The 26,140-nt window shown below is 35.3% G+C and overlaps 1 protein-coding gene across 1 annotated transcript in view; it reads left to right on the top strand.

Moving 5' to 3' along the window:
- gbe1a (glucan (1,4-alpha-), branching enzyme 1a) overlaps positions 1-26,140 on the top strand; it is a 379,113-nt gene that overhangs the window by 46,066 nt on the left and 306,907 nt on the right. Inside the window, exons 2-3 of the mRNA XM_015341997.2 lie at positions 2,676-2,845; positions 22,912-23,027. Coding sequence (XP_015197483.1) covers positions 2,676-2,845; positions 22,912-23,027 — 286 coding nt within the window. The remainder of the gene's footprint in view (positions 1-2,675; positions 2,846-22,911; positions 23,028-26,140) is intronic.

Raw genomic sequence — 26,140 nt, 5'->3', positions numbered from 1 at the left:
CCCTTCTTGAAAGTACAGTATGTGCTGTATAATAGTTTTATACTACTGGATTCAGGTTATTGTTTATTTTTCTTTGTCTCTTGAAAAATTGAGGTGCTACAAGCTGTCAGTAGTAAGTATAGTGCCAGTATAAAATGTATTCACAGATAGAGATAAATGTTAACATGTTCTTTGGAGATAATGCAAATATAGTATATAACATTTGCAGCACGTAAAATGATTTGAGTACCAAACAACAATGCAAAACGTTAGTTACATACCTTAAATCTGTTATTTAAAAGGAGGGAACTTTTCTGTTTGCTGCAACGTTGTTGTTTGCTGAAGGAAGCCAAGGAAGTCTGCTCACTAAGTTGCACAGCTCTTGCAAAAATGGCATACAGTAACTTTGGTGTAGCTGCACTTAATGTAACATAGAACAATGATTAAAAATATTTCTCAGAATTACATTTCATAGGCTGTTTCAATTCAATTTCTTGCATATCATGTTGTGGAAAGTTCAGCACGCAAAACATTAGCATATCATGAATAATGGTACTGTATATTAGAAGTTGTATTAGAGTGAAGCGATACTGTTAATTATTTAGTTGAATGAGTAATTACCTGAAGAGACATTGTTTATGGAAATGTTTAAAATGTTCAGAATCTCATGTCTTTAGATACATTTCTACTGGTAAATTCTTCTTTTTAAAAAGGTCAGATTATCTTTATTCTATTACAAACATTTTTAATTAAGGTTCATGTACTGTATAGAGTTGCACCTAATATTTTATTTGTTTTCCTTCATTGAATCAACAGAGGAATGCATTCCTCTGCAGAGCTTGGACATTAAACATCAAAAAGTAAAGGGGAAGTTAATGCTGGGGACAGTGCAAAAAGGATAAATACTGATAATAGCTTATAAAAAAACCTATGTTCTAAAGCTATTAGTAATTGCTTTTTCACAATTTCATCATTCAACAATAATACACTTATTCTTATGAGTATTTCCCTATTACATCTGCCAATTATAGCTTTCTGAAGTCCCCCGCTGGGTCTGTTTAAAATTAAATAGAAATATTCAGGAAACTAGTATATAATCGCCTTTCTTAAAGAAGCTTAGTTAAAAACAGTGGTAAAACCTGATGTAGTAATTTAAATTTTAAGTCCGCATTTCGAACCTGCGCTATCCAATGGAAGCCTGTCTTTGAGTACAGCACTTCAGATGTGATTAATTATACCCTGAGTTAAACATTCTTCATTGTTTCTTTAACTTACTATGCATGTTAAAAGGCATTAATTTTTCAAGCAGTATACAAACATTTTTGAACACTTTCTTTAACAATAGTTAATAAAAGTTACAAAAAGGAGGTCCTTACTGTTGGGCACCTGTCTTTGATGACATACTGTATTTCATTGAAAACACATAATTCCTTGATATTTACCAGCTTAGAAATGGTAAAATAAGATACTAAAGTGACTACTCTTGAAAAACGGTTAAATGTACAATAGATGTGATTTTGAAGGTGGTTGCATTCTTATTTGCATTGTGACAAGATGATCGAATTGCCAAAAAAAAAAAATTTTTTTTAATTTGATCTTGTCCACTCTGACACAATTGTGATTTTCCCTCATGTTTGCATTTTTTTTAAAGAACCCAAATCCTGTAACTTCTTAACCCTTTCTGTTCTTAATTGTGAAATGTCATGAAGTTTTGTTCTTGTTTTGTTGTCACAAATGATAAGTAGATAATTCAGCAAAATACAGATTTGCTGATTTTTAACCTACTGTACAAAGGGGGAGAGGTTTAGAAAATAACATGTCTTGCATATAAATTTAAAGATGGGTATGTGCAAAATATATTGTTTTTTTTATTTAGGAGTATTTTTACAGATTTTCTAAAATATCCATACAAATTTCTATGTCTTATTTCGTCATTTTGTGACCTTTCTAATGCTCACCCTTAAAGTCACTTTAACAGCATCCTTGTGATAAATATTACATTTATTTATTGGGACTCAGTAATCTGTACATTGTTGTTGTGTGTCCCCTTTTGCCATGCCTTAGTATGCAGTATTTGTCTGTGGTGTGTTGAATGTCCTCAGTGAGTTCAGCGAACTGTTAATGAGCTAAAGAATCCTAATGCTTTGCATTTGTATGTTTTTAGTTAATCTGAGCACAGTGCACATTACAGGGATAAACAACTATTTAGAAGTGAAATAAATCAGGCAAATTGATCAGGGACTTGGGAACTGAATTGTTTTCTTAGACAAGATAGGCTTTGTTATTAATATAAATACAGTAAATGAAAATACTTAAAGGCCATATTGGTTGCATTATGAGTTAGGTTATTGTTATTATGGGTTAATGTTTCTTCTTATGGAAATTATGTAACAGTGTTATAATGAGAAGAAAACTAGGCTTAAGTAATCTCATTTAAACTGTTTTTCAGTTGTTTAATTAGTTTAAGTGATCAATGTGTCTTGATTATGGGCATTAGCATTGTGTTTAAAAAATGCAGTGATGGTTTGTAAACTGCCAGGTTTGCACAGTTTTTTTTTTTAGTCTAAACTAAATTCTAATGTTTGAAACAATACAGGATTTTTGCTTATTTGTTTTCCCACTGCATACGTAAAACACATGAGTGATGTTGTTCCAAGCTCCACCTTTTTTAACCGTGTATATATTCTGTTTTGAAGGTATGGCCTGTTTGAAAAAACTCTGGCCATGCTCGAAGAGGCCGAAGGTGGCTACGAACAATTCACACGCAGCTATATGTCCTTCGGAGTTAACAGACAGCCAGACGGCGGTCTGTATTTCAAGGAGTGGGTTCCTGCAGCTGAAGCAGTGTTTCTAACTGGAGATTTTAGTGAGTATCAAAATCTGTATTGATAAAGATTTCTGGGGGTGGGGAGAAGGGACTGGCTCTGTCAAAGCAGTTAAAGGTGTGTTGCAGAGGAAACTTTTTTTTCTTCTCTTTTCAGGTCACTAACCTTTATAATGGAGTCTGCGTTTCAAAAATCAGCAGGTTAGAATAAATTATTTATAGTGGTCCATGCTAAGGCTGGAAGTTTAGTTGCTGTGATGAAGGTACTGCTGTATATTTATGAGCTGTTAGTGCGATTAAATCCCAATCTCTACCTTCCAGAGGGCAAGATTAGATAGGACTGTTTTTGATTTCTTTATAAATTTGAAAACAAATTTAAAATCAGCTCATGATTACTTTACCTAGAAATCTCACTCTATACTTAATGCAATGAATAAAGGTAGAATTGTCTATGATAGTTATTTTCTACTGCACACCTTACCTACTGTATAATAAGTTGAAATCACAGATTGTAGTGAATTTTTATACTGTCAGTATGCATTGTTATACTACCAATGCCTTAATTATAGTGCTGCTTTGTTCTTGTTGTAATTATCTTCACCTTCTCTTATTTTGAGTTTTGTCAGCCTCTATGTTTATAAAATAGTCAAATGTATTTGGCCACATGAATTATGCCTTTAGAGAAATACAGTTAAATAAAGATTGGTATAACATTATAATATCAGAAATACAGGACTAAAATATATCCCATGTGTAACATAATTCATGCATGCTAAAAATTATGTTCTAGGCATGATATACAGTGCCCCACTTTTCATTTTTTTATTAGTTAAAAAAGTTTCAAAAATCCAATAGATTTCGTTCCACTTCACAATTGTGTCCCACTTGTTGGTGATTCTTCACATAAAATAAAAAATTTATATCTTTATGTTTGAAGCCTGAAATGTGGCAAAAGGTTGAAAAGTTCAAGGGGGCCGAATACTTTCGCAAGGCACTGTACAGTACCTGTATACACAATACAATAGATGCAGTAATTGCTGTATATCTAATGAATAGATAATCACTGTCACACATCACCTAATTATTCCATGAAGTTTTCCTTAATTAGCTGTAAACTATGGTAGTTTTAATGCCTAAAAGACAAATGTAATGTCAAAGTGGCTGAAAATATTGTATACAAAGAAGTACAGAAGCAAGATCAACTTTAAAGAAATGCGTGGGAAAAGGTACGTGCCAATCTTGGAGCACAAGTCAGATATTTGGGAAAATGGAAAGATGAATTTTTCAGGAGGTAAAAACCATGGATAAATGACCAGGTCCTACTGTAAATTTTTAATGAACTTTTAAATATCAGTTCCTAAGAGTACAAGTTCAATGACCTCTAAATAAGCAGTGCAATTTTTACACAAGTCGATATTGCGGATTTGTTTTCAGGGAAATACACAGACTCATACCACATGCTATAAATTGCCTCCAGAGCAGGGACTAGAGTTCTCATGGAGTAGAAAACAAGGCCATTGATGAAAATTGATACCTGCGATAGTGTATGGTGTCCATTTAGCTTTAGTACCATGAGATCGTACAGAGAGATGTTGCATTGCCTATACAGTACGTGCTGTTGAGGGGTCTCACTGATGCGGAGCAAGTTCTTTAACAAGCACGAGTGCATAGGAATTGGGAAGGGGCGGGCATGACGAACTGTCCAACCATGGAGGAAAGCAAAAAGTGAGAGTGGATATAGGGATCTGGAGTGAGCAGGGTATTGACCAGGCTGAGAAGTGGAATTCATGCAGATTTACCAGTATAAAATATGAAAGTGGGATCATGTGGGGAGAATGGAGCAGATATAAAATGAAAGGTGGCATTTTGCAGAAGCAGGTTGGCTCATCCAAAAAGAGAGTTGCTGTAATTGAGTCAGTGCTTAGGGACTGGACAAGGAGTAGAGAAGAATATGTGGTGAGGGCAAGGGCAGATTCTGTAAATCCAGAAGAACAGTCAGGAGTGATACCAACAAAAACATTTGTTTCATAAGGTGTGTGGGTGGGTGGTTGGTGGACTTTTAGAAGAAGCATGGATGAAGAGGGGAACATGTGAAAGGAAATGGAATGAATTGAAATAGGAGGTGAAAGAAGGGACAGAGAGGAGTTCAGGTTTTAAAGGTAGAATTTAAAGTGATGCAAGTTTGTGCAGCAGGAGACATCAGATCAGGAAAGGAGAGGAAGATCTGATTATAATTAGCATACAGTAGATGCAGAGACTCAAAAAAAGTATAGTGTGGTTATGTAAAGATGACACATATACATTTAGTAACGCTGAAATATACTAAGTTCTGGAGTGTTATTTCTTCCTTTTTTTGCCCATTGAAGTAGTTATTCATGATGCAATCAAATGTGCAGCTTTGGGGAGAAGATGTTTAGATCAAAGTAAAGCAGTCCATAAGAAAGCACAATTGCAGTGTGGGGATTAAAGCTTAGAATCGAATCAATAAGACCTCTGAGGCTTTTTGTTATGCAGTGCTACTGACAGCAAAGTATACATTGTATAAATGTCCATAAATATGACCAGGTTTCTGTAGGATTAATTTTATTATTGTATTTTTCTTAAAGGCTTGAGAGCGTTCAGATTGTGGTTGAAGGGTAGAGCATCCCTTTTGCACAGAGAAATCAGTTATTTTCATGGTTATGTAAGGCCTTGGTTTTGCAAATCAAACTGTTCTGAAGTTAATGTGGGATTTCCTTTTGAAATCTTTGGTTTTATGACTGGATCAGCCTTGTCATTCCTTTTCACAAGCGCTTACTGTGAAAGGTGGCAAAAGCATTGTGGCTTTAGGGATAAATATCTGTAAACAGCAGAGAAAAACAAGAGATGTAGCTAATATGTATGCAGAGTCAGTAGGAGTTACTTATGCTCTTTTGAAAAGCTTAGCATTGGTATTTCTTTTTGCAAATGTACAATTGTTTTGGGGTGACCTAAACATACTAGAAAGTGGATTTCCCAACTTCTGAGTCATGGCTAGTTCATATGCCCAATCATTAGAAGGTACAGTACATTTCCGTCTTCTTTCTGTATCTTGCATCTTCCTGTTGTGGTTTTAAGACTTCTCTTAGATGTAGGCTGGAGTCCGTATTTCAGTACCAAAATACTGAAATACAAAATGCATTAGCAATACCTCAGACAAACTCAAATGTCAAACATTTCTGTTTGTGCTTGGCTGTAATGTGAAGCCCCTTTTAAAACTGTAGTTCCTAGTTTTTTTTGCTGTCTTTCACATTGGCTGAAAATAAGTACACTTTTAAGCATTATTATTGCTGTCTATTATCTTTGTTCTAAATTTGTGCAATAACATTTTAGATTAATCAGTCTGTGGAAAGGGAATGGGTATTTTATTTGCTTAATAATATTTATTGCAATAAAGCTGTAGCTCTCTGTAGCGCATGTCCTTTCAGATCAAATTGAGCACTTTCTGAAGCACATTGCACTGATTGTAAAGCAGAACAATGGAGCCTGCCGAGTTTGAGGCAATAATGTCGATTTAGTGGTTGATTGAGTCAGGTTATTTCTGTGTTCATTGCCTAAAAGCATTATGCTATAAGTACCTCTAAGCTCTTGGTATTTGTAATAGATTTCAGTTAATTGGAGATCAGGCAGTTAGAGGAAGGAAGTATCTTGAGAAATCAAACTCTCTGGTGTCCAAATTCATTCTGCATTGTACTCTAATCTCAGTTTGGGTTTTAATAAGATGTACATGTACATTCCCTGGTGAAAAATATTAATGCCACCCAGATACAACCTAATTTGTCTTAGTCAGACCTCAATTCTTGGACACTGGAAATGTGTGTGTGGTGATGGGTAAAAGATCACCTTTTTTGCCTACCTTATTCAGCTGCCAAGGAGTTTTGAGTAATTCATTCTGTGTAGTTTTCACATGACAGTTAAGGCAGCATAATCAATATGCTATCTTTTGATCTGGCAGGTAATAAAGAGAGCAAAACATAAGATATTCCAGTCTGATTTGCCTTTTAATATCATACATGACTTTTAAAATAAGTCTTTGAATCTGGAGTTCCTTCATATGACCTTGCCTTCTCTGCTACAATCAGAATGTGGTATACCATATACTGTATATTAAAGACTACCTGAGTAAAGAAAAGTCCATTTCAGATCTTCTTTAAATTTAAATGTTGTTTCTAACTGGGATCCGTGTCTAAAGAAAGTCCCTAATGCATCCATGCAATTTGTTAAATGTCATTAGTTGGGCAGATGTACTGTATTGACTTTAACAGCAAATACTTAGAACAAAACCATTCCATTTCCTTTGTTTTTTAGAGGTCTGTTTTTTTTAAAGGTTTGAAAGGTTTATTGTTACACGATGTACAACCTATGTTAAACACTGACATGTTTAAACACTGTTCTGCAAAGCAGGTACGCATACCGTAAGAAATTCCAGTATATAGTTTTGTAGATTTGTTTACCGTTCTTGAAGTGTTTGGTGCATAGAAGGATGGGTGGAATGGTGTTATTCCAGAGTTATTTGGAATGTCTTCACACTTTATATTTATTCAGTCTTCTCTAATTAGATGTCCCTCGCCACTCCTAGCTTCTGTTTCAAATTATCTGCACTGATCTTTGGGGCTTTAGTTCACAGATATGTGAATTTTGTTGTTTAGAGCTCCAGGCAGTATTGTTTCTACCAGTAATATACTGTACCAGTTTCATTAAAACTCAAAATCTGAAAGGTCCAAAGAACATAATCTGGGAAGGAAAACCATATTCAGAATATCCATATTTCTGTGCTTGATGATGGAAAGGAATTAGCAATCTAAATGTAATAAATGTTTGAAAATGTTAATATTAATAAACTCTCAAACCACACGCAGTGCTCCTCAAGGAAAGCAGAATCTTGGTATTTTGGAGCAAAACTTTTTTTACTGTCATTTTGCAGACACGAAGAGATTCAAAGTGTTGCAATTAACTACACTAAATAGCTGTGTAAAGAAGGCAGATTCATGTTTACCTTGTCTCTGTGCTTTCTGATTGGCACACAAGCTGACACACTCTGCTAACAGAAGTTCAGTGTGAAATTTGCTCCTCTGATGTTTAGAGAGTTGAAATGAGAACCACCTTTTTGACCTCGTGCAAAATGTCTTGTTTGTATTTTGAGTTTTTGTGTAGTCATTTGTCTTATAAATTAAAGAGATTTTGATTCTGCTCTTAATTTTGGAAGTTTGTATAGTATTTGATTTTTGAGGCATGTCTCATCACATGTTAGATTACCTTAAAGGCACACTAACTTTGAAAATGTTCTGGGCTGTAAGTTAGTAAGAACCTTCATTTGTGAATAAACCAAGAAAGTTTTTCTTCCAGTGGCTAGCTTGTGTTTCATGACGCACCCACTGTTGAATAACTATCAGTTGTTGTTGAAGCCACCCATGACTAGGACAATTATCTAAACATGGCAGGACTAGACTAATCGAAGCTTGCTTGAGTCTGTATGTACCTGCTATGAGTACTGTGAATGCCTTCTTCCATGTATATTTTTTTTTATTCCTGTTTGTGCCTATAATATACTTTTGAAAAAGAGATATATGAGAAATACTAATGAATAAAAAATAAACTATTGTGATGTCAGTGGCAATTTCTGTACCTTGCTTTCGTTTTTGCATGTGCTTTTTAAATTATATAACCATGTCTCAAGGCTTGTTATTTTATTGTAAAACTCTCACACTGTTTATTTGGTCACAGTTTCCAGCTTTAATAAATTCCTCAGAGCACATTTCTAATTACACTGGACATGTATAATTTCCTTATTATTCAGAAAAAGGTACAAAGGTGCTGTGTTGTAAACCCACAGTAGACATACCAAATGAAAACTGTACCCTAATGCACAACAAAACTCACAGTGCTACCTGTCCAGAATCAATTACATTTTATTTGTTAGATGTCATCACTTTGTGCAAAGGCATATGAAAGAAATCTCTACAGACCAGAATGGAACAAAACAACTTGCTTCTCAAGTAGGAATTGTCCTCTAACTGTACTTGGCTTTTTGTTAAATTCATAAACCCTAGAAGCATATTTTACTGCTCTGGTGTTCTATTTGAAGTATGTACCTTCTGTTCTTTTCAAAGTGTTTTTTTATCATTTGTTAGGATAAAAAATGAATGTTACTGTATGCAACATTGTGTGTTAAAAGCAGTCCATTTTTATTTCTAATAAATAATGCTGCATTTGTTAACAGTGCTTAAACTTAAGCTCTGAAAGCACTTGCATAAAGTTTGAAAACAAGAGTTTGTTATAAATAATTTGATCACCAAAATGCTAGGCACGCTTCATGTTGTAAAGCCTATAATTAATGTAGCATATCCAAAAAAAGGAATATTTAAAAAACAGCAAAACTTAAAAACAACACAAAAACAGCTTTTTTATTAAAGAAAGACACTACCCACGCATAATGCTAAAACTGTTAAGTCTGTGATGAAGACCAGAAGACGTTGAGACAGAGAGCTTAAAGCTCTCCTTGACAACAATTCATTAAGACATATTTATCCAGACATTGGTGAGATAGACAACTTTAATAGGTTTCACTCTTCCTGTAAACTGTTGCAAAGATCCAGAAAACAATTAAAAATACTATTTTTTTCCACTTGGCTAAGTGGAATAAAATGTCTATCCCATAACTGTTGTTATTATGTCCAATTAATATATCTCTGTCCAGCCTGTCTTGACGTTGACTTAAATTGTTCTTTTTTTAAGATTTAACATGCTGTTAAGTAATATTTCAATCCTATTTGTGTCCGTTTTAATAATGTTTTGAGATCCTGCATCTTCTGTTGTTCATATAAATATTTATTATGCTTTTTTTAATTAACTATTGATTTAGGTTATTGGATTTTGACTTATTTAGTCATTGATGTATATCATATAATATTATTATGGTATATTGTACACTTTTCTAATACACTGTATATACAGGATAGGTTGTGGTAGAAGCTATCTTCGATAGCATATATTCAAGCATTGTTCATACTACTGTGTGGCCTTTTGACCTTCCTCATTTTTTCTCATCTAAAATGCTTGAATTTGGGTTGTCTTGTTTTGGATTTCTTTGAACAGAAAAAGAACAATGTGATTCAGTAACAATGTGGTGTCTAGGCTTGATGTTTCATTTAAATACATTTTGCAAACTCTAGATGCAAGCATCCTATCAGATATATAGATTTTAAGTACATCATTCAGGAATAATTGACAGTTTAGGAGGTTATTTTATTTCACAATGCTTTTCCAATGTATTTTACAAAAAACAACTGTAGATAATTTAGTGAAAAACAGATAGAGGCAGTCATTAAAAAAAAGAAAGACTGCTGTGACCCAAAGACATACATGGATAGGAAGAGTGAACAACATGAGGTTTTTAATTTAACCAGCCATAGCCAGGGTCATTATTCTTTGATCACTGTCTGTTGGGAGGAGGCTGAGCAAATTGGCTGTATTGTATGAATCTCCTTAAAGTTTAATCAGTTTCATGAGAATGCTGCAGCGCGAGAAAAGGAAAACTCCTCATCTCCAGCTGTGGTCTGAATGTTGGGCAAGCTTGTATGCTGAGTTATCAAAGCTGCTGCTAAATACTGCTTTAAGAACCTGAAGAGCACTCCAAAGAGAGAAATGATTACCATATGTGGAAACTAATTGCTGCTACTAAATATACTGCTTGATGGTTTTATGGTATAATATTGAGTTATGTTTATTATATAATTAAACAATATTTATATTTTATGTTACTTAATATATGGATCAGTATTTACTGGTACAGTACGTCTTCCTGAAACTACCAAACCAAGCATAGGCATATAACATGCATGCCGACATTCCTTGCAATGTTGTTACAAAAGCTAGAATACTGTTTCTACAGAAAAATCTGATAGTTCATTCACTTGTTAAAAATACACAGTGGTACCATTAAGTATGTACCCTGCCATCTTCTTAATTTTAACAACACACGAGCAAATTGCAGTTTATTATGGCAGGTCATGGGTTACAGGTTTATACTGGATTTACTCTGGAATTCTGAGTGTTGTTAAAGCACAATATGGTTTTTATATACAAAACAAAAGTACATATGTTAAAAATATAGACGACACAGTGGCACCGTAGTTAGCATGGCTGCGTTGCAGCACTGGGGTTCTGCGTTCAGTTCCTGGGGTCCTATCTCTATGGAGTTTGTATGTTGTCCCCATGTTCATGTGGTTTTCCTTCAGGTGCTCTGGTTTCCTCCCACAGCCCAAAGACATACTGGTAGCTGAATTGGCTTCTGGGAAAATTGGCCATTGTTTGAGTGTGTGTTTTTGTGATGTACAGTATACTGCACAGGAGCGCTGGAAGGGACTGTGGGCCCTGTGCAGAGACTAAGGAGAAAAGCCCTGTTCCTTTGAGCTCCTGTGGAGGACTAGACAACTGCAGTTTCAGAGCCGGGACAGGGAAAAGGGATGAACAACAGCAAGTGGTAGGGTTTGGAGGGACTCTCTCATTGTGCATATCCAGCCCTAGCATCCACGTGCTCTGATTGACAAAGGACATTCACTCTTTTTAAGACCTGTTGTAATATAGTAGAGATTGCATGACTTTGCATGAGTGTGTATTTTGTTAAAAACCAAAAAAGACTGCCTTGCACCGTCGCTTGCTGGGATAGGCTCTGGCACCCCCACAACCCTGAATTGGACCAAGTGGCTAAAAAATTGATGGGTATTAAAATGTTTCACCAGCTAACTTATCTGAAGGTTTACACTACTATCTCAGTTTTGTTGCAACACGTTACAGTTTTGTTGCAAGACTACAGTTGATGCATTTTCTGCTTTTCTTTATTGCAATCTGTACTGCTGTTGTTAACCCATCCCTAGGTTAACTTTGTGCCGGTGACAGTTGGCACTAGGAGATCCTGCTACGAAACTGATTACATTATCATTATTGACATTTGTTATTGCACTGTAACTCTCTAGCTCTTATCCAAGGCAACCTAGAGAAATTAGGAGGGTATAGCCACTGCAGGCTCACAGCAGGACCTAGGTTTCACATCTCATACACATCAAGTGTGTGTATACTGTATATACAAGGTTTGGAATATTAACTGAAATTAGCACTAGTACTTCTATACCAAGAAATTGGTAATAAATCATTTTAACGAATTCATTTTTAAAAAGGTTCTGCCTGGAAATATGTATGAGACCGCATTTTCCTATAAATTAGCCTGTGTGTCTCAGCCACATCCAAAATCTGCACAGGAGGAATTTAAGCAAATATGATACAGTAGGTACAATTACAATTGAGTAATTTTCTGATGCTGTGAATGTTGAGAATTGATAACAATAAAGATATTTCCTCAGTAGCTCAGACAATCTTTTTCTCTGTATAAACAGTGTTTTCAGAAAGATAGGAATGGTAGAGTAGCCCCAACCAAGATATTTTTCAAAATGTTATTGCAACTATAGTACCTTAGAATCGGTGTAAAAGTTGTAGATAACCTTTACAGTGGCTTGAATCCAGAGGTAATGTGTTCAGAAATTTGTACAATATAAGAATAAATCTGCTGGGTCTGCTCTGAACATGATGGGTGCCGTTAATGGTTTTTCACATTATAATTATTAGTAAATTATTAGTAAATAGGGAGCTGTTGGTTAACAGCGCAGGAACTTAGATTTGGTGACAACTGTACTGCTATGTGGTTTGTCTTTCCCCACAATGTAGATCAAAGGCTGCACAGAAGAAAAAACACAAGATGACCTCAAGTAAATTGCAATGCAAAAAATATGCCTTTCATCTCTCTAAACCAAAGGATAAACCTTCGGTAGACTCTGTGGTTGCTTGTGTGTCAGTACTGACATGAAGCTAGAAGGGAGGAGGAGGGGTCTAAATAGTTTAAACAAATTGGCCTTTGAAAATGCTGCTTTCATGTTGAATGATATTTGTTATGAAGTATTTGTTATGAGATTCTAATGTCTCCAGACCTCTTAGAGATGGATGGTTTGAAAAGCTTCCTCACTTGCATCTCTTTGTTTGAGATGAGGGCATGTTCTTCAGCATGTGTTCCACATTATAGGATCGTGAACAGCCTCATTAGAATGTATAAGCTGAACATCTCTGGCTCTTGAGTGTATAGAATTATTATTCATATTCTAGCCCCCCTCCTGCCACCAGTGCATCTCAGATGAGGATGTGGCACCGAAGAAAAGGTCTTGTGAAATGCATTTTATTATAAAAAGCACTGTTTATCTTTTCACAGCAAGTCAAATGTTTCAGTTGTAATAAACTATGGGTACGAGATTTTCTGATTGGCTTTAATTAAAAAGTACAAAACAGTTAATTAATTTAGACATGCACATTAACTCATTAACACAATTAGAAAGTAGTTTTTATTGTTTTGGTGACTGATGATATTTTCCTCTTGAATTGCATAAAATTTCTTTGAATACCTTATCTGAATAGATGTTTTTAATATTTTCTATATCAGGTTAATTTTCTCTATTTACCTAGGCTGAAGGGGCAGCTTGGTATAGTGGGTAAGTATTTGAACTCCTGACTGTTAGGTTGTGAGTTCATGTCCCTTCTGCAGGCACTGCTGTTGTACCTTGAACAAGTTAGTTTACCTGAATTGCTCCCGTTCACCCTGTTGTGTGAAAGGAGACCAGGCTCTGCAATGGAATAATCATCCCAACTAGGGTGGAAATCACGTGCTCTTTGTTCTCTTAACGCCATGGAAACCAAGATGAGCTCTGGCCCGGTGAGCCTTTGTACCTTGAATAGGGAAATTACATACCTAGGTTTACTCGATTAACTCTTTCCCACCTATTTCCAAACTAATTTGAATTTTTAAATATTTCTTACATTTTGCTGTGCCAGTGCTGCTGCATAGCCAAATGTTCACAAACCTTTTTCTTAAAATTCCAACCTCCAAGAATTACGATGTATACGATTATAGGTATGCATATGTAAACATATGTATACGATGTATAGGATTATTACATGTGTTTAAATCTTTTAAACAGGGCCTGCAAAATACAAAGACATTATCATTGTGATTTTAAAATTAAGCCCCTTAAGGTACATGGTAAGGCATTCTGCTCTTTCTGTATTTATCATACTTTTCTAGTACCTGAACTGATATCATCTCAGTTTTATTATTTACTAAGAAGTGGTCTTTGTACCCTGTTACATGAGATGAATAGTTGGGCAGTCAAAGTTAGATACAGCATCCTATTTTTTTTTTGCCAAAAACTTGCTTTCTTTGTTCAGCAGTTAGTTTAAATCTTCAAGACTTCAGAGAATTGAGCAGTGATTGTATTCCCTATTCATTTCCAATGCTCTTTTAATAATACATGGAAACAGTTAATAAAATCCATGCTGAAAAAAGCATATTGATCTGTATGCAGTGCTTGTTTTTTTATGTGATTATTGCTAATCACACTTCCCTTTGCTTTTGTTACGTAAACAGATACTTTACCTCAGGACATTGAGCCCATTCTTCACTCAAAATATTTATTAATACTGTATGTTTATATAAATAGCTACTTTGGGTTGTTTCATCTTAGCTCACAGTGTAAGCTTCACAACACATAACTCATTTCTAGTGGTTTTATTTGGACATTTCTGATTACCAAGCTGCCTTACTGGACCTGATTGTCTTTCCATTTTGTAAATGGATTATGACCACACATAAACTGAATTAGGTGAATTCTGCAGGTTTAGTAAGGAAGATCACAAAAACATCAATGAATGTAGTTCAGTCTGATAATACTACTGCAGCTTCTGCGCTTACAATTGTCTGTTATTAGGATTTCACTGTTGCTAATAATGGTGCCAAAATCAAACCATTGATGTAAATTTGAAACATCTGTTTTATTCTTGACCTTGACTTGTTATTTGAAGTGTTTGTGTTAGGAACATCAAAAGGACACTGTTCTTCCAAAAGTGCAATGTTGCACATTTAAGATGCTTTCTCTGCCTTTCTGTTGTTGAAATATTGATATGTCCCTTTATTTAATCAGGATTAGACTACTGTAATACCTTACTTATGCTGAAGCATATTTATGGGATATGTATCCATGGGACCAGAATACAGCAACTCATATTCTAAAATGACTCTACATCAGCATATAAATCCCATCCTTTGCATTGGCTCCCAGTGAAATTTAGAGTGGACTTTAAGGTTAATTAAGGTTCTCTTGCTCAAGTATAAGATATTGAGTGGTCTACCTCCTTATTCTCTTCAGAACGTATTATAATGATGTGGAGCTGAGCTGGAGAGTGCCATACCTATGTGATAGGCTACGAAATCCAATTGCTAGGTCCTGCAAAAGGCAAGTTGAGATGCAAGAGCAAGGGATGGACTGGCAGGCAGACAGAATAGGGAATGCACTGTGCAGCCAGGCAGGACTGAACAGGGAAGCTGCACAGCCCCATGGATCTGGTAAGTTGCTATTTAGTTGTAGCAACTAGGAGACAGGCGGTGGATCCGGTTGGTTGTCAGGTTACGTCTTGAGATCTGGATTGGGTGGTTGATTTCCAGTCACCATGACTGGCTTGTGTGAAGGAGCACTTCTCTAAACCAGTAGAAAGCTCAATATCAGAGCCTTTAACTGTGGACAGGTCTGGGTTTAAATATCCTGGAGCTGATGAGGTAATTACCCATTTAGTGGAGCCAGGTGGATCTGACAGCTGGCCTGATCAAGTTCTCACATCATCAAGAACTGTTTGACTCTGTGTGTGACTGTGTCCGGTTGTCATGTCATGTAACACTTGCATTGCATGAGTATAGTAATCCAATGCTTAATCAATGATCTGCAGATCTAGGCCTCTTTATTCTCTCAAAGATAAAACTCTAAAGAATAATAGGCTTATTATTTGCAGCACCACAAATGTGGAATTTACTGCCCAATCCCTGAGAGACACTGTGTCTCTCAATGTTTTTAAGTATTGTTTAAAGTTCTATCTCTTTGCTAAAATCTTAAATGTATCATTTAGTTTAATTCTTCATTTTACAGGGTCATATTGCTTAAGGTTTCTTTGTTTTTCTTTTTCTGCACATGTACTATCATATAGCACTTTGCATTTCTTGAAAGGCACAAAAATAAAATTGTGTTATTTTATTTGGACCTGCATATTTCGGATTTGTTAAGCCTTAAAATGCTATTTGGAGAGAATGAAATAAAGATACCTGTATGTATTATCGCCAGCAGCCATATCACTCTGCAACTCACAACTGGCAACCCACTGAAGCTAAGCAGGTGTGAGACTGGTCAGTACCTGGATGAGAGACCTCCTGGGAAAAACTAAGGTTGCTGCTAAAAGAGGTGTTAGTGGGGCCAGCAGAGTGCACTCACCCTGTAGTCCATGTGGGTCCTAATGCCCCAGTATAGTGACGGGCACACTATACTGTAAACAGGTGCCGTCCTTCGGATGAGACGTAAAACCGAGGTCCTGACTCTCTGTGGTCATTAAAAATCCCAGAGCGTTTCTTGAAAAGAGTAGGGGTGTAACCCCTGCGTCCTGGCCAAATTCAATTGGCCCTTACCAATCAAGGTAAATAATCCCCATCTATGAATTGGCTTCATTACTCTGCTCTCCTCCCCACTGATAGCTGATGTGTGGTGAGCGTTCTGGAGCACTATGGCTGCCGTTGCATCATCCAGGTGGATGCTGCACATTGGTGGTGGTGGAGGGGAGTCCCCATTACCTGTAAAAAGTGCTTTGAGTGGAGTGTCCAGAAAAGCGCTATATAAGTGTAAGCTATTATTATTATTATTATTATTATTATTATTATTATTGTTATTATTATTATTATTTAAGCTAAAGATAATTTATTAATAATGCAAGATGTACAGTAAGTATACCATGGTTAATCTTAGCTTTGGCTGCACCAAATAATTTATTTTTAATTAAATTAAAGTATTCAGTAAAATTGATGGAAATCTTTTTTTAAGTTTAGCTACAGTATGCGTCATACAGTATTTTACATGTTTCAAATCAATGCTGTAGGAAACTGATTGTGTAGAGCTGCAGTCAGGAGTTTTGCAAATGACAGGTGTGACCTTATCTTGGAATATCCAGTAATTTTAGTGGATGCAGAATTTGTCAAGGAGTTGTTGCAGTGACCGACTTTGTAAATTACTGGACAACACAAGACAAACAGCATGGTTTTATACTGGAATCACAGACAGGTGTGGAAGAACTGCTGTCTTGGATACCAGCATACAGGAAAGTAACAGCATATAGGAAAGCCTCAGTGAGATGGCGTGTACTCCGATACCATATTCAGGGTGAAAAGTCAAATCAGAATTTAGGGGAAATAACAATGTTTACCCGACACAAGTGCTTGGGTGAATTTTAATACCCTTACTAACTGTTGTCACAGAGACTTTTATTTCTTTCTTTTTAAATTGTGTGACTGAAACCTGTAGCATCTGCTGAAGGAGTCTCACTTCAATTTAGTGTAAGATTTTATTTTGACATGGGTCACGTTATTTGATTTCAATTTTAAAGCAAATCTTGAAGAGCATAGCAGTCAAGTTATATGTTCAGACAGCCTAGCTGCATAATATATTGGCCAAGGTCTGTATTTCTCTATATATAAGCTGAAAAAATATCCAAGATAAGATCTTGCCATCCACTTTGCTCTACAAAGGGAAAAGAAGCTTTTAACCTGTTGCCAACTCCATTTCCTACTAAGGACAATGCAAACTAATGAATAACTCTAAGACTACAGTGTTAGATAGCAGCAGAATTCTGCTTTTCATTAACAATAGCAGAGACAGAATATAGATTCAGTATAATACTTTTGTGTGTGTGAAAGTCAGTCTTAATAGGTTGTGTAGTCACTAGCCCAGGTCTGTACAATAGGAAATTTATTTTGCTTTCTTCTTACTATTACTTTGACTGCTGGAACATTCTTTCTTTTATTGTTTCTTACTCATTAGTAATAGGCTACATATGGTACAAATTGGTCAACAAGGGAAAACTGCACACTCCAACACTCCCCATAATTTATTTTCAAACATAAAGAGTACAACCAAAAATACTGGTGTTTCTAAATCCCACAAAATTAATGTTCCTATATATATATATCATTTTCTCTGTAAAGGGCTTAGCATAAAATTGCTATAACCATCACTTTTTCTGAAGGAATTATAATACAGAACAATGTCATAGTTTATTCAGTGTATTTTTTTTGGTTTGTGTGATTAATTTATTGTTCATCCGGAAGCTTTTGTGGAGCTTTATAGTAGCCTTCTGAGAACAACAAAAAAAAAATGCTAATGGAGAAAGGATTGAATATAGAGCCCATTTCATTTTACTTTTAATTACATTACAGGTGACACCTCCTGTTTCTTACTGTTTTCCTCCAAGAAACATTAAGAACTGCTTCATCTGAAGTACCATGGCATTGATAAAAAAGAAAATCAAGTCTTAGTTATTTTTTATCTTTACTTTCATTTTATCATTGTACATTCTAACAAAAGACAATATAACTTAAAAATAGGTAATTGTAAGTAATTTGAAAACTAATTCTTTTAGGGGTTTGTTTACACTCTTAAATTGCAGTGTATCACGATATTTAAGACATTACAGATAGTATGTATTGTGTTGTTCAAATTGTATTTACAGTATACTTGCAAAATTATTATAAGATTGTACGTGTTGGAGAGGATATCTTGACTATGACTAGAGTTTGTAAGCTCTTTTTTGAGGGGTTTCTGAGTATCTAATACTGTATATCAGCAAATGTGAGTTAGTACAATATAATAGGCTATAATTTTCATTGAAAATATGTGGACTATATTTTTCTGTTTAAGTATTCGGTTTTAGAGTAAAATGCTAGTTCATGAAATCAGTTTTCACGGTTAGGAAACAGCACAATTAAAGCAGAGAAAAATATATGAAGTGGTTATTATCAATAAAAGTATTTTGTAATCCAATAGGTCACAGTGCATACAAGTAAAATTTATGTGTTTTTTAATCTGCACAGTTACACAAAGGAGGATCAAGATTATTAACATCTTAACGAGTAAAGTTAAATGAAAGCAAAGTAAGATTTAAGAATGTATGTGAAAAACAATACAATAATCTTGTTTTAATGTTTGTCGATCCCACTATATCAACATGAAGACCAAACCTAAATCAGTTATTTCTTTCTTTATACCATCTTCAACATCCATATATGTCAAATTATTGATCTAGATCTGTCCATTTCTCTTCACTGGACATCTTTTGTGTTTTTCATTGTAGGCCCAGGTTTGATGAAAATGTTTAGAAAGAGTTTTGAGCTGTGGAAGAGTAGCATTACTGACTTTCCCCTAGGTGTAACTAATGGAGATAATATAACATAAAATGACATAATTGGGGGCTGATCCAGGATCTTTGATCCATTTTTTGGAGCTGGAATTTGTTTTCTTGGTGCGCACATACACCTTGGCTTGTTTTATCAGATGTTAAATTGAGGAAGGAATACAATAACTTCAGCCTAAAACCCCTCCCGGTTGGAGAAAGGTAATAAAGGTGAAACAAATTCAGTCAAAGTGGTGACTAACACAGTAGCTTGTAAGAGCAAGGTGACTTTCTGCTCAGTGAAATGAAAGCAACATCAGGCAGACGGATTTTAAATTCTTCAAGCAAAATTACAAAAGGTACCCCATTCTCTCATTCAAATTGAACAAAGGTTTGATTTTTTTATAATTTTGAAATCTTGGATAATAGGCCTCAGGGACTAATTCATAGTATAATCAAAACAAAACCCCACTGGATCTCGTTTCCCGATGTTCCACATATGCAAATCACATGAAGTCATATCCACGAAAGTAGCATACAGGTCAATGAACTGCAGTGTGATTGTATACTATACTGTATACATATACTGTATATTCAGTATGATACCATATGGTTTTAAAGCCACTACCGTGCGGTATGTGTGAATTATTTATGTATCATTATTAAAATTTAAAGTTAAATTGTTTCCTGATTACTCGTTGCTAAAATCTGCATTAAGAAAAAATCCAGTTTTTTTTTAAATGTGCGTGTAAACCTGAAGGAGGCACATTGCATTCACAATAAGCTATAATAATAAACTATTTCTGTCTTAATCTATTTTGCCACTTGGGTGCAATGCGCTACCTTACAGTCTATTAGAGAATCATTGTCCATTACAACTATAAGAATACAAAAGTTGATAGAATGAACGTCCAAAATATCCACAAGTGATATTTTTAGCTGCCAAAATTTCTTTAGTTATCTGATTCCATATTATTATTCCCTATCAGGTTATATTAAAAAAAATATTAAAGACTTTGATATACTGTACCGTATGTATCTACAAAGAAGGTACTGCTGTAAGTGACTCTGCTGCTGTATCTTAACCTCCACATCTCTATAGATTGTTGTGGATAAAAGCTACAAAATCGTAAATAGAAATACAATAATGATAATGCAATCAGTTGTGGTATCATCATTCCCTGATAACTGATGTTATACAAAATTAATCTGATTATGAGTTAACATTCATAGACTGTGTTGTTAATAGTAGCTGTGCAGATGACAATGGAGAAAGAGTGGCTTGTATGCAGTATGGCATGAATATGCTAAAAAAGCCCATGAAGCTGAGACAGTAGTGTAGCTTTCAGATCAGTTTACTGGCAAAGACTTTTAAATAAATGCAGTTTTATTTTTTGTGTATGTTGTGCCAAACAAAGGGCATCAGCTGATAGTTTGGGTGTTGGAAGTCGTCTTGATTTCATATGCATAGGGAAGTCTTGCTTTTGGGCACAAGACTTAAAAGACAATGCTTACAGTGCTCTTTTATACAGTGAAACAAATGATACAAGATACACTCCCACATGACTCTCTGCTTGCATTGTGGCTATACAGTATATGGTCATTCTAGAAAGCTGACCAGTACATATATTTTCTTTACTGCCAACTTGTGTGACAAGCAGCCCCCTCTGCTGAATAGACCATTTGTTCCAGGAGAAGTCACTGGTCATTTCCCCGAGAACTATACCAGCTATGCTACAGTATGTGGCTATGTTATCTTTTGAGACTAGACATCCTGGGACGGATTTAGTAAAATATAAGTAAAAAGATCCATACAGTTGTTAACAAGATATAATACAATATTTTAGTGAAAACTTTTAGTTAATTCCCTCATGTATCAAAGATCATATTATTCTTTATGAAAATACACAAAAGACCTGCTGTGTATGCTACCCATGACCCATCGTAGTAAACTGAGCTTTGCTTAAGAGTTACTAAAATTAAGCAGAGTTTAGTTGTTTTTTTTATATTTTATGTACAGTACTGTATATCTTGCTGAGCTAACCAATTCCTGCTGTCTCATGCCTGCAGCAAATAGATTATTGAGATTTTAAATTGCATGTACAATAGTTTGTATACCTTAGCAGGGAAGAAGCATCGCATTAATGGGGAAGGATTTGTAATAGATGATTTGATAATCTAAAAGCCTAATCCATGGTAACCAAGAAAATTGTACCTCTAGACAGATGGTGTAAGGGGTTAAGCAGATGTGCAATCTTATTTGTATTAGTTAAAGGCATGTAAATAATAGATACGGGAAAATGAATAAACGTTTTTTTATGGTTGAGCAAAAAGATGGTTTAAGTTTTTATTAAATTCTTGTGGCATTTTGGTACCTTAGGAAAATTAATGTACTGCATACATATTTGCATGTTTTACAACTACATCACTTTGAGAAAGTAATAAGTGACTACAGTCAATGTACATAAAGGCAGCTTTTTTATTTCAATAGAATTTTTCCACTTTCAGTCAGTATACGCAACATGGTTAATGTGAAACAGTAAACCAGTAACAAACAAAGTCAAGCAAGTATATTTGAAAGACTTACTGACAGGTTATATACAGTATACAGTATAACCAGAGTAAAGGTGTAAATAGTAGTGTGGGTCATTACTGGCTGCAACATTCTCAATAATTAGGTAGACCTTGCAAGTCATCTCAGTAAGACATATTGAAAGCAGTCATATTTAACACCATTTCAAATTGGTGGAAAAAGAAGTGTTTATTGAAACTAAGGAAAGTATGGTGTATCCCCTTTTGTAGTCTGATTTCTTCAGATAAATAGCAAAGGATAAGAGACGTCTAAGGAAAATCGGGATGCTGCTGTACTGTAGTGTTTGTGCACCAGTAGGTGGTGCCCAGGATGAGAATTTCAAAACCAATACTCCTGTATAGTTCTATGAATCACTGCACAATCGGAGATGTATTCTGAACACATTAAATGTTAAACCAAATCCAAGCAAATGCAAGCAAAACCAAAAACCAAGCACTATCCAAATACAAACATCTGGTGTTGCTGTCTAGAAAATGTAACTTCTCTCCGCTTTTCAGCAGGGAATTAGCCTTTGCTTGTTCATTAGCATACATTGTGGATATGTCATGAAACTTGAGTCTACCACAATGAACAAGAAAGCAAGAGACAGTGCATAGAGTGTAATCATCTGACTAAACCAGTGAAAGGTGAGACATTGAAATATGAGTATTTGGTGGGAAAAGTCATGATGATCTTTTCAATTCAATGGTAATGAAGCTGCAAAAGGAATACATACTGTCATGATTGTGACACCAGCTTAAAAAAAATTACTGCAGGAATATGAGGTAAGAGAGATATTGTACCTTCATACAGCAGTTCCCATCAAAAAAGCATACCAGTTGTGTACAGAGCCCAACGATCACATCTCACCTGTTTTAATATTTTTTTCTTCCCAACTACGTACGTACCATGTGCCATTTTTACATGTCAGCCTCTTTGACTTTTGCTGGTAACCAGAAATATCTCTTGACCGGACATTCCTTAAAAACCTCAACAACAAAGAGCAGAAAAAATGGCAGCAGCATGGAGTGAGGGATCCGGACTCTGAATTAGACCATGGGGTGCTGCTGTTGTTGGCACTTCCTTCAGATTGCTCCAGTAAATGTAACAATAGGTCTCCAGGTTGTTAATGAGAATTTCTTCTCACTTGGCTTACCTGAGAAAATACTGAAATCAAAATAAACGCAGTATGAATTCTAATATAATTTGCACTCTTTATTTTCAGATGGCTGGAATAATTTCTCACACCCTTACACCCAGCGTGAATATGGGAAGTGGGACCTCTACATCCCCCCTAAGGAAGACGGATCTTCACCTATCCCTCATGGATCCAAGCTAAAGGTACCTTATTGTTTTATGTTATTATTTCCTACTATTATTTCCGGACACTTCTGCCATTGATTTATTTTATTTTTTTGTTTAATCTGATTTTTGTGCGTGAGAATACCATTGCAGCACAGTGCGATTCCCTTGCTTTCATTTGTCTGGTAGAATTTTGAAGGCAGGATATCTTTAAAATTGTATTATTTGTAATACCTTCATATTTATAAAAAAGCATAAAGCTGTGTTGCAAAAAAAAAAATCTGTACAGTGGTTGCAGTAAGTCTCTTAGTGTACACATATAAAACAGAATAGCCTGAGGTAATTTTTTTGACTTTTTATGAGAGTTCAACTTGTTTTTTTTTTACCAAACGTAACCAATTTGAACACCTTGAAATAAGACACAAAACAGGCTATTTGTGAGGCTGTGATATATTCTATATATCATACAAAGTAATTATTATAATCCTTATCCTTTTTGTTTACTTATATTCTTGTATATTCTAGTGGTCTAAGCATTCCGCATTAGTGGTTTTACTACAATCAGTTTTCATCAGTGCAGTAAAGTCTCCATCTTAACTGAGCTCTTGTTGTCTGCTGTTGCTTTTGATAAAAAAAAAACATTTTATATTTTAAATGTGAAATATTCCAAGATATTGTAATAACATAATGTTTATTAACAGTGTGTCTCATTGAGTAAGCTATTTTCTATAGCTCCAAATATACATTTTTATACAGTATGTGTATATAGTACATGCATTATGCAGTAGGTCCATTTATTTAAGATGAATTGCTTTTTAAAATTCATCTTTAAAGCCAAAGTGTCCAATATTTGTACACATTATGTAAGAGAAAATTCTTTTTGTACCAATGTGTGTGGTTGTAACTGTTAAAGTAATTTTTTTCATATATTCCAAGATGGTAGCTCTCATTCAGCAATATTAATATGGCACCTTTGTCTTGCAACACACACAGCTCCTGGAAAATCGAGAGCTATTGGTGCTCAGTTTTATGTAAAGAGGCAAAATAAATATACAGTATACAGTATATATAGTACTGTATGTGGACATCATACTTACTGGTGAACAGTTTTACTTACATGTGGGGATGTACTGTATAGTTCTATGTCTTTCCTGGAATGGTCAGAAGAGATAACAGTTTTTTAGTTGTGGTTTTCAACTTAAACTGTAACCTTTGCTCTGGAAAAAAAAAAAACTTTCCCTATGTGTGCTTCATCATTTCCCTGAAAAATTGAGGTTCTGTTATTAACTTCTTAAAAATCACCTTTGAAAGTCTGTTTGTCATTTGTGTTAAAAGTCTAAAAGTCTTTCCTTAATACATTTTTTCAACCCCTGTTTTTAATATTTAAGACATTACTACAAAATCCGTGCATTTTATAAGGTATCTGTACTTTACAGTTGGCAAAACCAAAACACTGACATTGCTTCCATGTGTTTATACAATATAGGAATACTGATGTAAAGTTCAAACCTGCACATGAGAAATCTCACACAACAAAGCATTCAGTTCTGGGTTGCCTGAGGTACAATCTGTCACAGTATGTGCCTCATTGAAAATAGTTAGAAGTGGATCTGGATCTTTAGAAAGTTTCAAAGTAGAGGTGACATTGGTTAGATCCCAGCAGTGCACCATACTAGTGGAAAGAATATAAAGAGGAATGTGTACCAGTATATCAGTACACAAAGGTGTAATTATTTTATTTTGAAAGAATGGATGTAGAAAGCCTGTGAAGAGGATGTAAACATGTATTTATTTTATTTGAAATCACCAATTATTAAGACTTATCTCTTTGCCGACTACTCCTGTACCAGTCAGGTGGAACAAGACACATGGACATGACATGGTCTTCCAACACACTTAACTACAAAGCCATTTATCATTTAACGTGTTGCAGTCTCCACAGGACTCGACAGAACAATCAGTGCTAACTGCAGAATTAACACATCTCTCACTGGTATCACTGCAAGGCTTCACGGGCGTGGTAATTCACATGATACTGTTACACAGAAAGTCAAGAGATCTGGACAATTTTTTCCAGCTCTACTGTGGTGGTTCTTAGTCTATTAGAGACATGAATCAGGCCTAGAGCTAGCAACTTCTAGATCATAAAGCTCAGCCTATACTCTGACTTTATGGGTTTAACCACTCGGGAATCTGCACGGATGTCCCTAGCTAATACAGGGGGGTTCCTATTATAAGTCTCAAATATACATTTCACAGAACTAACATTATCAAGATATTTGGGGTGCAATACATCTGAATCATTGTAGTTTTGGGGATATGAAGAAAAAAAATCCCCATACTTGAGTGCATTACTTAGGACTTAGTGACGTCTATTTAGAAAAAAGTCTGGCATGTTTCATTTTGTGTAGCTAGGGGCAAACATAAGCAGCATCAACTTGTATCATATTTCATTTTGTATCCATTCTAAACATACTGTATGCCAAATGGTAGTGCAGGTGCTGAATGTAAGAAGAAATACAGTGGGATTAATAATCAAACAATCTTGTCAACTCCTCAAGTTAAGGTCACAGGGTTATCTTGATTGAAAGTCTTTTATTTTCTCTATTGCCATTTTAAAGTTTATGACAGAGCACTGCACAGAATTACATACTATAGCAGTTAACAATACAATACAGGAGTTGACTACTGTATGTGGGCATGGGGGAGAGGAAAAAAAAAGCTTGTTGGGAGAAACACCTGTGGGGATCCCAGGACCAGGCTCCAAGCAATGATACAATTGTACAATAATCATAATATATCATGAGAAGTTTCTGCGAAGTCCAGGACAATTAACATGCCCTCCTTGGTCTGTTGTCATGGTTATCTAAGTGAAGTAACCGACGTTGCGTGCGTGTACCTGCGTGTCCAGGTTCTGAAGTCACAGCCTGCCAGTACATACATGCTCAGCCTCAGATCCCAGCTCCAGGTTCAGTCCAGGCAATGGGAAATGTCTGACTAGTGATATCTGCAGTTATGTCTATCTGTAGCACGTGTAAGGACAAAATAAACCACTGTTTTACAAAATATGTAGGCCTATATTCTTTGCAACCATATTTCTGAAAATAGGCTTTTACATGTAGATTTTAACACAGTCAGCACATCTGTTCACT

This window comes from Lepisosteus oculatus, chromosome 5 (assembly GCF_040954835.1).
Source record: "Lepisosteus oculatus isolate fLepOcu1 chromosome 5, fLepOcu1.hap2, whole genome shotgun sequence".
Taxonomy (NCBI): domain Eukaryota; kingdom Metazoa; phylum Chordata; class Actinopteri; order Semionotiformes; family Lepisosteidae; genus Lepisosteus; species Lepisosteus oculatus.
The sequence above is the reverse complement of the archived record's forward strand: the minus strand, read 5'-3'. Positions and strand labels throughout refer to the sequence as shown.